Below are 18,131 nucleotides of genomic sequence, written 5' to 3'. Positions count from 1 at the left end.
TTCTTGTCAGAATATGTGAGATAATCCACATTTTAATTCAGCGTTGTGCAAACTGTTATGATAGACTTAATTATTTGTCGATGGATACAGTATACGGCCGTAATCGCTATATATCACAAAACCTATATAGGCAGGTATAATATACGTATAATTACCTATAAATTGAACAGAGCACTGCCAAAGATAAAACTTTTGAGCACTACACGTGCACGTGATAATGTAATCTTGCTAGGGGATGAAAAAATCATTAACCGTCATAAAAACAGGGCGTACGTATGATAAAAAAAAATAACAAAGACAAATAAATAAAATTCAAATTCTTTTTAATAAACAATTATCGTATATCATGTACTACAAATCATTCGAAGACTATATAAAGAGAAGAAAAATGTATATCATGTAACACGTATGAGGAACAAATCGCGTTATCGCGTTTTGCAATCATATTGAAGTTAGTAACATTAATTTAACGATTCATGCCAAGGAAAAACCATTATTTCGCGATTTTGGAATTGTTTGAAATTCAGTAAACCGTAATAAAACGAAACACTGATAGTTCGAAATCTTAGTTCAAAATCATTGTATAATTAAGAAAATAGTGATTTTTTTCGCAATGTTTCGTTACGATAACGTTAATAACTTGAACCCCGTGTTTTGCAAGGATCAAGGTAAACGAATGTCTAATCATTTACATAACGATAAAGTAAATCTTTATCGAATTATGCAGTCATTTTTACGGCGGCTTGCAGACAATTGGGACTTTGCCGACACTTTTATTTTTTGTCTTGATCGTGTTATTGAATGTATAATCTTATACAATCGTCAAAGGTCAATTTACCAGGTTTCCCGAAAAGCCACGGGTTATACAAGTCAGTTCATACAAGTTAGTAAACAGTTTGTATAAATTCTTGTATTATTATCCAACAAAAGATTGACCTGTAACCGAAAATGAGCAAGCACCATTGTTACCTTGCAAAATACTACAAAATCTCCGCCGTGATAGTAAAAAGAAACTTGAAGTTTCTTATAACAAGTTTTATCTATAATCTGACATTTTACATCAATATTGTTGGTACAAAATATTCTTTAGGTCGTCTGTGAATACCACTGACTAAACATTTTGTTAAATATACTGGCCCCCTCGGTGTCGATGAGACATTCACAAACAGCGATAAAGAAAAAACATGTTAATATTACTGTACAAGCGTATAAAATTTTATTCAAATTTTTCTTGCTATTCACAATTCTTGATACCCTAATTCGTTCGGTATAATATTAATTTTTCCACAATCAATGGAAATTCAATAAGAATATAGCAATTCGCGTATATAACACGGATAGCTGCGCTGATGAAACAACATTTGTACGTTTTGGTCAGAATAAAGGTAAAAAATATTTATCTACAAGTAGAAAAGCCGAAATGCCGCTAATTAAACAAATACGACACTCAGAGCTTCATTCTCACTTGGCTAACAATTATTTACTATTAATAATCAATTGTCAGGAACAAAAGATTATGTATTCGGTTTAAAATCATAGGACCATGATTAAAAATATTGGCATTTAAATGTATCTACTATATCTCAACAAGCACAAAGCGATCAGCTAATCAACAATGATAATTGATAAATAAATCTGTTTAAACAAAAATTTCTCGTTGGAGGTGTAAATATAATACTATTTGCTCTTAGTGACTTTTCCATAAGTTCGTCGATATTTCTCATCGATACTTTCTAGATAATACGTGCCATCAAACATATTTTCAATGCTGCTCTGAGGCTGATATGGTGCTTTGTGGCAATTTTTTTCCCTGAGTTCCAAGACTCCAGTAAATTCTTCCGGCGATGCGCGCCGCCTTGACTCAAGCTGAGGCTTTACGTATGACAAATGCGACACCAACTTTTCTAAATCAGACTTAGACGACGAGTCTTCAGCAATAGTTAACGAGTACATACTCGAAGCTAAGCCTGATCCATAAGAGAAGACCGCAACTTTAGTACCAGCCAGCTGGTCTATCGGCTTACTAATGAGGAAAGAAACTAGACCCGAATAGACGGATGGGGTGTACATGTTTCCAACGAGACTAGCAATCAATAAACTTGGCTTAGTTTTTTCAGCAAAATCTTTGTTGCTCAAAGTCATAAAAGCTTTCTCTACATCCCTATCAAAGTAAGTATCTTCCAATTTTAATGCTGAAAACTTCTCCAGGCCCTGATACTTGTCGTTGGCGATAGCGCTTTTCGAAGCATTCAAAAAATCATTGAACGCCAACCGAGCGAATGATTTTTGAACAAGTTTACAGTACGGGGAATGAAAGAGCACAGCTCCAAAACTGGCCAAAGATATAGACTCGTTAATATTCTTCTCATTGGCTTTCTGACAATATTTTTGGTAGCAATTATCAAGTGCACCTAAGTAGCATTGAATGGAAAGCTTTCCATCAACCACGGGATACTCAGAGTTTAGGTCTGGCTTATAAAAATCATAGGCATGTCTCATGTAAGACGCTCTGATCCCACGGTCAAAAACTATTGGTGCGTTCGGTCCAATCAGCATAGCCACCGCGCCAGCACCTCCGGTTGGCCTGGCACTACCGCTTGCATAGACTGCGTTATCACCGGCAACAACAAGCGCCATTCTGCCGTCATAGGAGCTGCTTTCTACCCAGGCGACTGCGTTGAACAAGGCGGCTGTTCCTCCGTAACAGGCATTCGTCGAATCTACACCCTCGATGTCCGTGCAGCCAAATGGTTCAAACAATTGCATGAGTACAGACTTGACAGATTTGCTCTTGTCAATAATCGTCTCTGTTCCCACTTCCAGCCTTCCGATGTCTTGCGGTTTTACACCGTGCCGTTCCATTAGTCGTTGAACCACCGTCAGACAGAGGGAATTAATGTCTTCCCTGTCGTTGCAGAATCCCATCTTCGATTGACCCAAGCCTACAGTGTATTTTCCAGCCGAAACTTTGTCGAATTCCTCCAAATCAGTTTGATCCACATACTGTGCCGGAAAATAGACTTCGATCGCCTTGATACCCACGTTGTTTGGCCACATTGTTTCGTTACTTTCTTACACGTCTGTTAAAAATAATTTCTAGTTTATCTATTGAATCAGAAGATTCTCTTCCTTGGTCCGGGATGTAGATAACTTATGTGCCGAGTAATGCGATCACTCACTTCAGTACCCAGCTTGTGTGCACCAGGTATTTAGAAACAATAAAAAAAAATATGATTGATTGAATTAATACTTCGGGTATTTTATAATGTACTAATCGGAAGTGTATTATCGTGGAATACTTTTATGTAACTCGGTGAAAATAGGTTAGCGTAGTTGATTGATATTCGTTCGGAATGCGGATAATGAATTACAATAAATCTGTATTCAGTTTAGGATGTGCGAATCGCGCGAACCTCCGTTGAACTATGCATAGAGGAAAAGTGCGACGAACTCGACCGGCGTAGGTATGTACACTTATAATTTATCGAGAACGTTTAGCGGTAATCGAGGAGGTAGATTTAGGTTAGAAGTGAAATTCGAGAGTGAAAATTACGGTCAGGCACCAAGAAATTTACGTTAGTCGATTGACGCTTAGCGAATAGCGGGTAATGGGGAGAACGACGGTCAGATGTATCGGCCCCACGACAATCTCGGCCTCCGTCCGTCGACGCTATTTCTTCTCAACTAAGTCCAACGAAAGTTGAACAGCTCGTTCTAATACCCTCGCCGTCTCGGCGGAACGCCGCGCCACCGAGTCCCGCGATGTTCGGCACAGTTCGGCTCGTAATAACGTTACCTAAAGGCATATTGTAAGTTTGTGACCACGGCCTGCGATCGAGCCACTTGGCACTTGGCATGCACTTGTCACAACAATTAGGACCCATCCCGGGATTTTACCGCCCACGCGGAGTCGAACCGCAAGCCGATCCTTCAATTTCCACGGGATTGAAGTTAGTAACGTAACATTATCGTAACGAAACACTGGAAAAAATATCAAAATTTTCTTCATTTTACAATAACTTTGAAGGAACGAAGATTTCAAAACATGAGTATGTTTTGTTTTGTAACGGTTTACCGGATTTCAAACAGTTCCAAAATTACGAAATAACGGTTTTATCCTGGAATGAATCGTTACGCTAAACGTTACTAACTTCAGCATGATCAATCTCCGCGTGGCATCACGAAACCCTCGTCGATGCGTCGCTCGCCGTTTGTACATATTATTACAGGCGAACCCAAGGACGGTTCACGCGGTACAAAATGTTGCGCAGTAGTACGAGTGTGTTGCAGTGGTAGAGGAATGTGCTTTTACCCGTAGGAATAATTCCACCCATTTTCGCTGAAGAGAAACCATCGATTTAAATATAGTACATTGTACCTACAAACACGCAATGCGTGTTATACTCAACCGTTGTACTTTGTACCCAACAGCAAATCGCAAAAAAAAAGACGAATTTCTTTTACGAGTATCGGAAAATACCCATTGTCAGACAGATTCACTTCTCGAACTTTCAATGTTTTTGAAAAGAATATATCTCGACCTATTTTAGAGAGTACATTCAGCAAGTACCTTTATTTTTATTTTTTTAACTTCGATTACTTTTGAATGCATCACGTACCACTTTCAACACTCATTGAATTATGTACATTATACACATTACCTAATTATCGTATAATTGTCGATAATCGTCCGACCGGTAAATTCTCTTGTATTTTATAAATTACTTACCATCTTAGTTTCCGGAAGGTCAAGTTATGTTCAAGTTAATGGACTTGCATATTTTATCATAAGTTTTTACATACCTATAATCATGTTTAGTACTGTGTAACACTAGTTACGATGTCGAGAGACAGGGGAAATTCTCAGCTTTAAAGCTCTAATACTGAAACAATACTTGTTTTTCAGAGTTCTGATGCTTACGAAATTTAAAAAACTCCTACATAACGTTAATGTACATACGGTATATTTGTCGCGCGGCTTTAGTCCTCACCGTTCCGTTTTCAACCCATTTTAAGGCCAACGATTTAGGTCAAACTTATGAATATCGTATACACGTCGGTCGCTTACAGGACCGGTTTACGTTTTGGGTCCATGCCCCGATACATGGGGGTAAAGCTATCGATAGTACTACCGAGCAACGTTAAAAAATAAATTACCACTTGTTGAATGAAGAACGGTCAATTTCCCATATCTATAATTCCTATAAAATTCACTCGAGAATATTGGCCGTCAAAATATTCACGGGCACCATTCACGCCTTCCTCGTAACTGGATTACGCCTATCTGCTTACGTTTTAGATTACCACCCAGAAACGATACACACAAACTGTTGAACATTTTGTGTGAGTTGTTTTTAACATACCTTTTTCAGATCAATAGTTCAACTGTCAATGTATTCGACCCTCACCTTTTGTAAACCACTGCTTCAAAAGAATTTGAGCATGAACTCAATTTCTCTTAAAGCTATTCGAACACGGTCTGTGAATTTAGAAAATCTCTAAAAGATTTCAGGCCTTAGTTAAATACCGGGCACAATGATTCCTCATACGTCATAATATTTGTAACTTGCCTACTATCGATTTCTTCACTTACGATTAGTTGGACGAAGAATAGTTATTACAGGCTGTTCCATTTTAATCGAATCAGTCAAATATCTGAAAGAATATACGTTTTGCTAACAAAAGTTTCAGAGAAAAGTTTAATCGTTTTGACGAGTTCGAAAGTTGGCACTGTAAAATTCATCGTATTTGGCGACATTTTCGAAAATTTGAAGAAACCTGCTTTCAAATAGACACCGACTGTGTTTTTCTGACGATGAGACGAAAGTTGTGGCCGATGTAAACACCATTCTTAATACGTTTTTTTTTCGTGTCTGGCGTACGTAATTTCATTTCATAATCCGATAGGTTCCGAAACCGAGTGATAAGTGAAGTGAAAAATCTAGTGCTTCAAACGAATAATTGCGATGATGCAACTTCGAGTAATACGACAATCATTTACTGTCGTTAGAATAACGTGTTATACACGTCGTTCCGCGTGTACGCTCCGTGACATAGTCAATATTTTCGAACACGGAAATGTTTTTAACAAATGATAAAAGTTTCACTTTGTAAGGTCTCATTGTCGTCACGTATTTTGCTGGAAGCACAACACTCTTGATAAATGCAATCTCCCCAGTCCGTTTCGAAATATATCCGATAATGAATCGAACGAAAAGCAATTTTTCCAGTTTCCAATTAAATATGAGACATGAAAAAAGACGTGTTTGGAATCATCTTTATATCCACCACAACTTTTCTCTCTATCCAAAAAAAAATATATCAGTTTCTATTTTAAGAACGGACAGCTGCTTCGAGTTTCCGGAATTGACGCTATCTACGATAAATTCGACAATGCGAATTTTGTCTCGTTGGAAATCATAAAACCTTCGTCAGAAACATTTAAAATTGTAAAACGCTTACTTTCTAAGATTCTTAACAAGTTCGATCATAATTGGACACCCTGTATAGTAATCGAATGTACATACATACGTATTACACGTACATACGTTGTTACAACTTGATTTCGGACATACAGTGGAACATGAATTATTTTATCCACGACTGAAATGTTGTGATGATTTTCGCCCCGAAAACGCTTCGAGCCTTTTACCTTACAAATTAGAATAGCGTTTTTTGCGGGTCTTTGACATTAAATGCTATTTTCATTCTAACATTTAAATGACAGATCCCTTTGCACATTGTCGTCCACCCCTCCTGCAAATGGGCGTGGATTATAATCTCATTGACGACGCTCCGTCGCCGTTATTTAAATTGCCGAATTCCTTGCTCCAAGTGTTAAGTGGTATTAGCTAGTGATAGTGATATCATTGTAAGTATACGAGTACGTATGTAGTGACACATATGGTGAAATCGAATCGTTATTCTGGAAATATGACGCTTTCTGTGCAGGATATTTTTCAATAATATGAAAATAATATTTAACGTGCAATGCGGCAGTATAAATTTCGCCGTTCTAAGCGTTGGCTAATGGAATCGTTCCTAGGTAATCGTCCGTCGCGAGTCGTTCATATGACAAACTTCACGACCTTTCGTACAACCTTTTCCGTATAATAGGTAGGCCTTTGAATTGGCTGCTACTGCGCGTGCATACATATGTATACATGATACATATGGATATGTTTAAACGCTCGGTAGCTCTGTAACATGAATAATGACATAAAGAGAAAATAAAATTGACGTAAAGTTATTCACTTTTATTCACTTACGTAATGTCTGTAATGCATAATAATTCGCAAGTTATGTATCAGGTTCCGAATCTAAAAATTAGAACTCATGAGTGTGTGATTGTTAAACGGAGGGTTTTTTTTTTTTTTTTTTTTTACATAATTGAAAATAAAATATAATAAAAAAATCATTTGATTGTCTTTTTTATACATAATTTACTTGATACATAATTATAATTACTATAGTATAATTACGGGTTCAATCATTATTCAATTTGTCTAAAAGTAGCGTCGGCAGCGTTGTTCCTTTCACCTATGGCACGGCAAAATATAATTACCATTCTCGGTTTGTAATCAATATAGTTACACAATTCGTAACAATATTTTTCATTTAACGCCGTATTCTATCGAGCATAAGCCTGGCTGATAAAATAGACATACGCATCGGCAGCTAGTCCTTTTTTTTTCTCTGTAAATTATTCCACAGCTAAATACTAAGTAATGTCAATTCTTTACGACTACGACTGTAAATTAAAAATTCTGCGATTGTGGTCGTGTTTGAATATGTACGAATAACTGATAATTTCTTAAATATTAAAAATAAATTGCATTATGCAAGTTTCATGAACTTTATGAAGTTTTCATTTTTCTCTCGCAATAATCTTCGGTACGTATGCAAATATATATATAAATCGTTTGTAAATACTCTGATGAATTGTAAAAATAAATACAAATGCTAATCATACTTTCCTCTGTAAACGAAAAAATTCATAAAAGATACAAGTTTGAATTCAATTTTAAACGGATTTCTGCTCGAATATTAAGATTGCGGTCCAGTACATACATTACTCTCAATAGCAGAGCAAAAACTTCATCAGAGTTACAATATTCAATTCTGAAACTTGGATAAATCCGTTTTCATAGAAAATATTTGTATTAACGTATGATTAATCAGAGAGTAAAATTCGTCGAAAACAGCTTATCCAGTTTTGTACAAAATCTTTGACCATCGGTCACAATGATTTAATTAAATTAAACAAATTTTTAGTTTGTACGTCAACATCTCGGCGCGAGATGTTTTTCTTCCCAATCCCCTTAATCTCCTTAAAAATTTCCGGTGACAATGTGATGGATTGAAACAAATTACTAGAACAATCAATCACTTAACAAATTGTACGAAATTGTTATATGGTTCTTGAAGTTGCGACTTGCAGTGAATTCTTTTCAAATACTTTATTATCATGGAGTTAGAATATTTTATTTTCACTCTCTACTTAAAACATGGCATCGAGTCGATGGAAATAGCAATTGCTAGAAAATGCGTACAAAATAGGAATGTAGCGTGGGGCTTTTTTTATCAAATAAATTATGAATTTCACTGAGGAATTTCATGACTTGCTTAACAAACGCGAAAAACCGCTCGCTTGCGTTACAAAATTTTTCAATTTCATCTTGGCACAAAAGTAGCTTAATTATTTTTAACTAGGTACACTTGACGTTTCAAACAGTGTGTAAGGCTTGAATGAATTATTTATAATTCGTTATACATACATAAAAATTTACTGCCCTGTTACGAAGCAAATTTAATAAAAAAAAAAAGAGATTGAAAATCATATTTTGATACAATTACTGGGAAATGTAATATGGAAAAAAAAATTATCAACAAAGATTGACTTATGCGTGAATTACATTTCGATAACGGGACAGTAAATTATTATAATATATGGAATGAACACACTGTCTGAAAACGTGAAATCTATTACACTAATTTTACTACATAGGTATTTCCAACTTGTCTGACTCTCTTTGATATATTTTACGCTTACACGATTAAAATTCATCATTTATACATAAATATATATGGCCACTATTTTGGCTACAAAGATATAAATCAAATTATACAATTTCTATTTTACTTCAGTTTTCATTTGAACAATATAGTCAACTCGCGAAAATACGTATTTCCAATTGAGTCAAATGGTTAATCTTTGCGCCAGTAAACATGATACATAAATTTATTCAATTTATATGTAGAATTGTAGTTTTTACAAATACTGAATTATTGGCAATCATCAGCTCAGCAGCTACAGACAAGATTGATTTTATGTAACAAAAAATTGAATCTTGATAACCAATTCAAAGTTACAAATTTTGTTTGTTGGACAATGATTAGATGATTACAACATTTAGATACTGAAGTCAAGGTTATGACGAAACAACGTTCGCTTCTAGGTAGAATAATCAATTTTCAAGTTATTTATGCATCTTCGTATCACTCAATAAACCCACCTTGCAATAATGAAAACCATATCTCATGTATTTTATAGTAAAATAGTTAGCGCGCAGCAATACTGACAATGAACATTCATTCGTCTTCTGTTATCAGAAGTTGACGAGACATTTCTGGTTCGCCGATAAGTTTTGTATAACTTGTGTTAAATGTTGGACGTACTTAAGAAGTGATGACTCATTATACTGTTACATTCCTGTACCTCAAAGTTACAAAATTCCAAACTCCACATTCGTGATTCCATTTATAGAAAAGAGGGAGGATCTTTTCAGTACAATAATGTTTCGAATATGTAATAACTGGAACAGTTGTGAATTATAAAAGTTGAGTTTTGTCAAAATTTTTCAAACTAAAAAATCATAAGCGACATAGAATTCTGTTTTTTTTCTTCGAGTATAAAGGGATCAGGAAATGTCAAAAGTTCACAAACTCGGGAGATTGTATCTAAAAGGTACTGGTACATTCACTATTCTTTTAAGCATACAGTTCTATGTCTGAGATGGTACGATTAGAAGAGGCCTTTCTTCTTATTCTTTTTGTCCTTGCCGTCGACGGCCCTGAAAGGAAAGAACATGTAAAACGCACCCCATTAATAAATATCAAGTTACGTTTGCAGTTTGAATTCGAGTCTGCAGTGGTTAGTATCCCTGATTATGTTACCAGAAACTGATTTCACCAGCGATTTGTTAATATTGTTCCAGGAAACTGCAACCGAAATTAAATTCCCGTGTACCCGAATAAGCTCTCTGCCTCTTCTCAATATTGAGTCTTGACGGTATATTTGCTTGAACTTGAAAATGTAAGCTTTTCAAAGAAATATTTTTTCAACAGTAGCGACAACGTCGATATACAATACATAATAATATCCAACCATGCAAACTGGTGCCAGACACTCTCGCATGCCGCGAAAGGCACTTTTGCATTTTGCACACTGAACGACCACTAAGCCACATTGCGCATGCTGCCTGAAAAACAAATGAGCACGAATACAGAATGATAAAATTTATCCCACCGATTTTGTATTTCATAGAAAAATTTATTTTCAATGAATTGCATTTGTTGGCGAATCGTATTTGAAAAATGTCAGTGATTGAAAATGTAATCGTCATGGCAGTATGCGGTAGCGATTTGCCCGATAAGCTGAATAAAAAAGGAACAGATCTAATGTGGCAAAAGTAAAAAACAAGTTTTAATAATTACGTATAGCGTATACAAAAAAGTAACAGTCTATTTCGATTCATACAGTAATCAATTGCCGTGAGCAATAGGAAAAATGATTGGTTAGTAAAATGATGTAACGAAGCATTATGTTTGCTGATGAACAAGGCTTTAATGATAAAATTAACAATATATATTTAATTATTAGGAGTAAGTCATTAGTAAATGTTAAGAAATAAGCCCCTGTCAAGCTGTCTCAACTACTTTAGATTTTAAAGGAAATCAGCACGGGTGTTATAATATCTCCACAATAATTGAACAAGGTACTTCTATTTTCGACGGGTTGGCAAATTTATGAAAACATTATGCAGTAGACAGCTTGTGCAGTTCACAATAAAAATATGTAGCGTTACAAGTCATTGCCATTAGATGAATAATCTCTGTTTAAACTATTTATGGTATAACAATATCGGTATATTAAATGGAACAAAAAAATAAAAATAATAATGAAAATTCCAGAGTAATGCCGCTGCAATAGGCTTTGTCTGGTTAATTATTTTATCACAATTATATATCATTGGTTTGGTTCAAAATATCAACATATAAAGGACTGTTGACATTAGCTGATTTCGATTCTGAATTCAATATCATGTAAATTGTTTTTTATTTAATCGTAAGATATTTATCGAGATTCTAATAATTCTAACTCCACTTTTTTGTCAGTCAACTTTTTTCTAAATTTCTCTTCGACAAATCTATTACTTTCCGGATATATCAACACATATGTATTGCTACAGAGAATTGTTTTCATAAAGAAGGAAGAAAATATTTCTAACATTTAATAACATCTCTGTATGTGGGAGTCTATTGACTTAAATATTTGCCAACACCGATTTTGACGGGCCCATTATACTTTTGGTTGTTCCGCTTCAAGTCAATACCCGGATTATAATTTCAAATATTTAATTTAGCAACATCAGAGCTAATTTTCGATCTGCTCGGCGTTAATTTTTCATTATATTCTATTATGTAAGGCAATTTGTGTCTGGACCTGACATTAAAGCAATAACGAAATTATCAGAGCTGATAAACTGTCACTGTCTCCCATCTACAGAATAGTATAAAGAACCCTGGAGCTTAGAAAATGACTTGGCTGATCAGGGATGTTCGGGATGCTGTATGACAAGGTGGTTCTGTGTAGGGCTCTCTTGAGGTGATTTGAAACTGGTGTGACGGCGTAGAAGACTTCCTATTCCTCGGGAGCCTCGCAATGTACCCCCTCCGCCTCCAGACCCTTCCGAAGATACAGATCCCGTCCTAAATCAGGGACACCCCGACATCGTATACACACAAGCACAAGCAAGGCACGCGCGTTTCTAGATTCAACTTTACCGTTAATACCAGAGTAATCATCTCGTATCACCATTCTAGCTAATTGTACCGTCGTATTTAACACCCGCTAGTCCCACATCCTCTGGGAATAAAGCGGATAGCAAAAGATAAGAGACACCACTAATGAAATTATAGCCCATACGTATTGTTACAAACACTTGAAGTTCATCAAATAAAGTCGTATCAGATTGTCATGCCAGTATCAATTCGTTTAAACAACTACTCTGGCATTAATAGTCCCGGTTACATAAAAAAATAATGATTTTCACCCAAATACTGGACAATATTTTCTTCACAATTTCAGGCTCTCCTATTTGCGAGGTGATGCGAAAATACCGATGCTTATGTTGTAGAAAAACTGATTTATATGAATAATCATTCGACGCTAAATCTATTCTGGGTAATGCGTCCGATAGCGAATTATATCGATGCTTAACAACGCTTATTACTATCGCTTACTCTTACATCGCCATTGAATATTTGCCGGTATTAGCAGGTTATATTTTTCAAAAATTCAATATCGTACTTCCCCAGTTTCAGATATTCAATTTCATTCATACTCTACAACAACTTAACCAACATTTGTATATAACTTGCCTTTTGAGGAACCAAAAATAACTGCAGCATGCATTTAGAAAAATATTTCAAGTAGTAAATAGTGTTAAATGAAAAGAAAGATATTTATTTGATATTCGATTTTTTGCAATCTCAAAAACTGAAATTCTACAGATACTAATCAATAATATTCTCTACGTAATACACTGAAAGTTTTATTCGCCTATGAAGTAGCCCACGTGAAAATATAAACAATTGTATAAAAAACATTATGAAGCGTTACTTAAAAAAATTAAAGACTAGCTCATTTTTATAATTTTGCAAACAGTGGTACATATTTGCATGATATAATTCTAGTAAAAGTTAGCGATCTCAGTTCTTGATACTCTATGGCGTACCTTTACAAACGCCGTCGATTCTTATGCAGTACGATTAGTGAAATATGAGTTTTTACATTTGTAATAATCGCGGGATTAAGCGAAGGTGCATACACATCTAAGCAATACGTACAATAATAAGAATCGAAATGTGTGAAATTTAGTAGAGTTACCAAGCGCTGAACGGCATTTCTTACGAACTTTACAAGGTTCTCTAACATTAATCCTTGGGAAATTCTCAGAAAAACTGTCGATTGAGATTAGGATTGGTTTAGATCGCTGAAGGCAAATAGAGTGTTACTAAATATTTACTCAAGTTTCAGTTTGTTAGGATCTTTGTTAAGTTTTTTTCAAATTCAACGATCAAAGTGTATTGCTAATTAAGGTCATGTAGTACTCTTACCTTTACCGACTACGCATACTCACCCTTTGTCTGCCTGCATTAAATACACAAAGGAACGAAAGGAGTACGAATTTTGACGATGCATCGCTGTTTCGTACAGGAATTCAGGAAAATTACTCATATCCCGAGAATTGTCAAAAAAATGTGTGGTTTTTTGATACGTGTCATTATTCCCACATTTCCCGCATTTCAGGGGCCAAAAAAGTGCATAGCTGAGATACTTTGTTTATTTAATACAGGAAGAAAAAGGGCAAGTTTACTCGGTCGGTAAAGGTAGAAGTACTACATGGCCTGAATAATATATTCTACACTGGGATGTTTTCTTGTATTGTTTTTCTCTTTGTAACGAAATTCTGCAGAAGATATTTGATCGAGTTTCATTTACTGCGGGACTTCAATGAGTGGATAAAAAAAACTCGATACGAATACGCAAAATTAATGAAGACACATCAGCTTGCCGGTTACTGGTGCTAATACTAATTCCATGTATTAACCCTTCAAGTAATCATCACGAACTAAATTCATTATAAGAATTGTTCGTTACATTGGGGCTTTGTTGGACAATAACGAACGTTGTTAGAACATAAATATGAATAAGTGATGTAGAGCAGTATGAGAAAACACGTTAATTACCACTCATTAGCAATTTCCTGCAAATAACTACTATATATCGACTTTGCGCATAACTCTATCTAGCTTCAACTAAAATGATATGTTTTAATGAAAGCTTGTAACATTTTTCATAAATACAGGTTCAAGCAATTACATATAACGAAAGAAACACAGAGGTGAAAAGAATATAGTTCAAAAGTTACATTTAATAACGATACTTTCCGTAACAGATGTGATTGAAAAATCAAAAATCGAATTACAACTAAAGCACAAAGTCACATCGAATATTGTCCGATCCAACGTGAAAATATCATCATACAGTTTTCAGTCAAACCTTTTCGGGGTATGCTATTTTTTGAATTTTCGCTACATCCACAATAATTTTCAAGTCAACATTCTATTGTTTTAGCCAAAGCGCTAGGCAGCAATTCGACGTTCTCACTTCATTTCTACGTCAAGCGTTATATCTTTACATGAATATACACATTTTCTTATCCGATATGAAAATTCAAAATGTACATAGGTTATAAACAATTACATATTATAGAAAAGGTACTTACTCTTTGGAGTTAGCCTCTAAACTGCGTCTGCGAAGCTCTTCGATGCTATGTCCAGTCTGTTGCTCCCAGCCTAATTTTTCGGACTCAAATGCTCGTCTTTTTTCTTCAAGTTCGCGCACTTGCTGCTCTAATGAACGCCGCATTTGCTCGTGCCGCCGCTGTAGCTAAATTTGTCAAAGGAAAAACAAAGTTTTTTCAAAGAATGTTATTCATCTATGAATTCATTTTCTTCAGTTATTTCAACAATTGAATAAAACAAGGCAGTTAAATTTCTGTCTTGATCAAATTGTTTCTGACCAGTTAAAAGAAAGTTTTGAATAAATTTGAATTAAAGAGAAAGTGATAGAATGTCAAAATATAACTCACATCAGTCTCAGAATCCTTGAGCTTTTGTTTCTTTTCACGGACCTTCATCTCGAATACCTGTTCCATTTCAGTTTCCATTTTTTTCATCTTGTTGTCATGTTCTCGCTTTTCCTCTTCCATTTGAGCAAGAGGATTCCTATAAAACCGCAACATACTCTAAAATAAGCTTCTTAGTTCGCTGCATGGATTCAATATTCGGAGAGATCCACGGTACAGTCGTTTATACGATAATTACCTACCCCTCAAAAATGTGAAAATATCAAATGATGCATGAAAAAGTAATATTAATTTTAAAAGGTTCTCATGGTGTGGTATCGATATTATACGGAATATCTCTTAGACTTGTGAATAATATATAATATACATAATTTTTAGATATGTAAATAAATAATTAAAAAAAAAAAATCGACAGAGGAAAATAAACATACTCGAAAGTATGGACATCATTCAAAAGAGGTAAGGTGAAATTAATAATTACAGAGAACTGTGGTCAAGCTGAATACAAGCAAACAAGAACAATTGTTTCTCATTACCAATGAAAATTTGTGGGAAATTTTCTGTAATTAATATTATGGTATCATGTCAGTATACTAGTACGTAATTAGGGTTGTAAAGATACTAAAACTTGTGCACACAAAACCATATTACATAATTTTGAGCCTTAGTTAAGGACTTACCACACCGTCATGAAACTGTTCATCACTCCTTGTGGGCACAAACTGACCAATAAGAAACCATCATTAAAATTTTGTCAATGAAATCGGATTAAAGAACAAAAAAATGTTTCAAACGAATTCACCTCCGATATTTTTATTCCAGAATCATTCGTTCAAACTACGGAATTACTTTCTACCATGTATATTTATAATTAGAGTTTGCATGCACAAGCTTTTTTCTTCACCTCTTAGGAATAAAACTAGACAGAACAGGTATCGTTGTTGTGAATTCCAAAAATAAAAACGATCTATCTACATGTTCGTTATTCGGAACAGCTTTCGACGAATATACCCACAATTCATGTAGTTAAATGCATCAGTATGACATTCAATCATTTCCACAGCATCAACGGCATATTTTAAAAAACGTTGATCACGATTCAAATGATGAAGGATTTTTTAGACGATTTTTGTAGTTACAGAAGACATGATTTTCCTCCAACATTTCCAGGAGTGTTGATATTTGTGACGACAGTTGAAGATTATTCTCAGATTTCTAATGAACAAAATAAGACTTACTTGTTTGAAATCCTCGTCGGTTTGCCATCAACACCAAGACCAGCCAGGGTTCGACATCTAAAGTTCTCATAGTGAACGTTATTTGTCACATCTTTGAGGTCCTGAAGATGCGTTCGAATAACCATATTTCGCAACGCTATGAAGTCACAGTGTTCAAGGTTCTCAACTGCAACAAATCGACAGAAGAGGATGTAATTTATTTAATCTATGAAACACAATACGCGCACAGTGAAGAGCTAAACGTATGTCTGAAAATGATATATGGATAGATAAGAAAGTACCTTCGGCAACACCCCAAGGATACTTCCGTCCTCGAACTTTTTTACCGTCTTGTTCGACGACGGTATTTGCTCCAACAACAGCAAACGGTACCCTATCCCTTAATACTTTGTGTAATTTACTTTCTTCTTCCTCCTCATCTTCTGGGAATTCGTAGATTTTAATTTTGTGCTGAGCGATCTCGTTCAATATCTGGAAAATGAAACATCAGCTAATTGCTTTACTTGTAGTTTATTTATTTATTTATTTTTTTTAAAAAGAGTTACATCTGGGAATGAGCAAAAATGATCATAGCTGTGATAGAAAGTGATCACCAACTAACTTGTTTTTTAAAATGTGCGCATTCATCTGGTGTCATTGTATCTGCTTTGGCGATAACTGGAATAATGTTAACTTTGTCGTGTAAGCGTTGCATGAATTCTACATCCAGCGGTTTTAATCCATGACCGGATGGAGCCACAAAGTAGAGACAGCAGTGAACTCGACTATCTGCAATCTGTTTTCTTGTCACGCGAGATTCCGCGTTTAAAAACTCTTCATACTTGGACTCAATGTATTCAATGACAGGTACCCAGCTAAAACAAAAAATTTATAGATAAATGTTGTGTACTTGTTAGGATTTCTTTCATGTTCTCCTTAAAATTGGATAACCACACAGAATACAAGAAGGGGCCGAATTCAAACTGATTCAAAATTCATACTAACCAATTACTATTGTCAACGGCATCACCAAATCCTGGTGTATCCACTACGGTCAGGGTTAAGTTTACTCCATTTTCTTTGAGAAGAACTTTGCTCGTTTCAACAGCGACAGTTTTCTTCACTCGAAGACTCGGACCAGGGTACTCAGAGCTGTATATATCAGCCAAGAACATGGAGTTTATGAGAGTCGATTTCCCAAGACCAGATTCACCTGTACACAAACAAATTGAAAATAATTATTGCACTACTCGTTTTCAATACAGCAGGACGTCTGCATCGTTATTAAGCGAAATATGAATACTTGAAAAAACCAAGCACGTAGATATGTCCTCAAGAAATGCAATTCTCACGACATGCTCTCAAGTTTTTAGCTTATTTGACCTTGAACGACAAACAGCAGCCGTGCATTGGATACCAGAGCAACTGCTTCAATTATTCTATTTATGGTGGAATGACTACTCGGTGCGTCTTATACCTAAATATAACAGCGCTGAGCTGCATCTTATAATTACACTCGGACATTAATTTTCTTAATAACTCCTGTCTCATGCGGTAGTTGAAAAATACAGAGGAATAATTGAGAGTATACTTATATGACAAAACACTGGTCAAACAACCAACAATGTAAATGAATCATTTTCGTCGATTTTTGTATTATAACTGAGACCTGGAATGGTAACTTTGTATTGTTTGCCATAACTGCATAAACAGTCTGAAATTTCATCTTCGATTATAATAATAACATCTTTTACGATATGAGCTCCAAATTCTGCAGGACAGAAATTCGGAAAATATTGTTATACAACCAAACAATTGAGAGCCACTGATATATCAGAGTGGACTTGGAGATCCAGCTGGCAAGAGAGACGCACATGTTCAGCAGATGAAAGAACTTATGAGTGAATATCCTCGTACAGCACATACTATTATAATGTTCACGTGACAAATAAAATTCCACATACCGCTGTCTTTTATC

At 35.2% G+C, this 18,131-nt stretch overlaps 2 protein-coding genes across 7 annotated transcripts in view; both read right to left on the bottom strand.

Annotated features, from left to right (window-relative positions):
- Positions 1-306: 306 nt before the first annotated feature.
- Hmgs (hydroxymethylglutaryl-CoA synthase) lies at positions 307-4,044 on the bottom strand. Its single transcript, XM_046614756.2, has one exon. The coding sequence runs from the start codon at positions 3,055-3,057 to the stop codon at positions 1,678-1,680; it is 1,380 nt and encodes a 459-aa protein (XP_046470712.1). The 5' UTR covers positions 3,058-4,044; the 3' UTR covers positions 307-1,677.
- Positions 4,045-7,401: 3,357 nt separating this feature from the next.
- pnut (septin 7-like protein pnut) overlaps positions 7,402-18,131 on the bottom strand; it is a 31,305-nt gene continuing 20,575 nt past the window's right edge. For 3 of the 6 annotated variants that reach the window (XM_046614716.2, XM_046614706.2, XM_046614684.2), the window contains exons 3-10: positions 17,159-17,366; positions 16,776-17,028; positions 16,456-16,645; positions 16,175-16,340; positions 14,940-15,075; positions 14,574-14,737; positions 12,664-12,684; positions 10,080-11,991 (exon numbers count right to left, since the gene is read on the bottom strand). In XM_046614716.2, the coding sequence (XP_046470672.2) occupies positions 11,832-11,991; positions 12,664-12,684; positions 14,574-14,737; positions 14,940-15,075; positions 16,175-16,340; positions 16,456-16,645; positions 16,776-17,028; positions 17,159-17,366 (1,298 nt within the window). In that variant the 3' untranslated portion in view covers positions 10,080-11,831. The other 3 variants (XM_046614697.2, XM_046614692.2, XM_069133209.1) reach the window with 3 other exon arrangements.

Source organism: Neodiprion pinetum, chromosome 1, assembly GCF_021155775.2.
Source record: "Neodiprion pinetum isolate iyNeoPine1 chromosome 1, iyNeoPine1.2, whole genome shotgun sequence".
NCBI classification, from domain to species: Eukaryota; Metazoa; Arthropoda; class Insecta; order Hymenoptera; family Diprionidae; genus Neodiprion; species Neodiprion pinetum.
The sequence above is the reverse complement of the archived record's forward strand: the minus strand, read 5'-3'. Positions and strand labels throughout refer to the sequence as shown.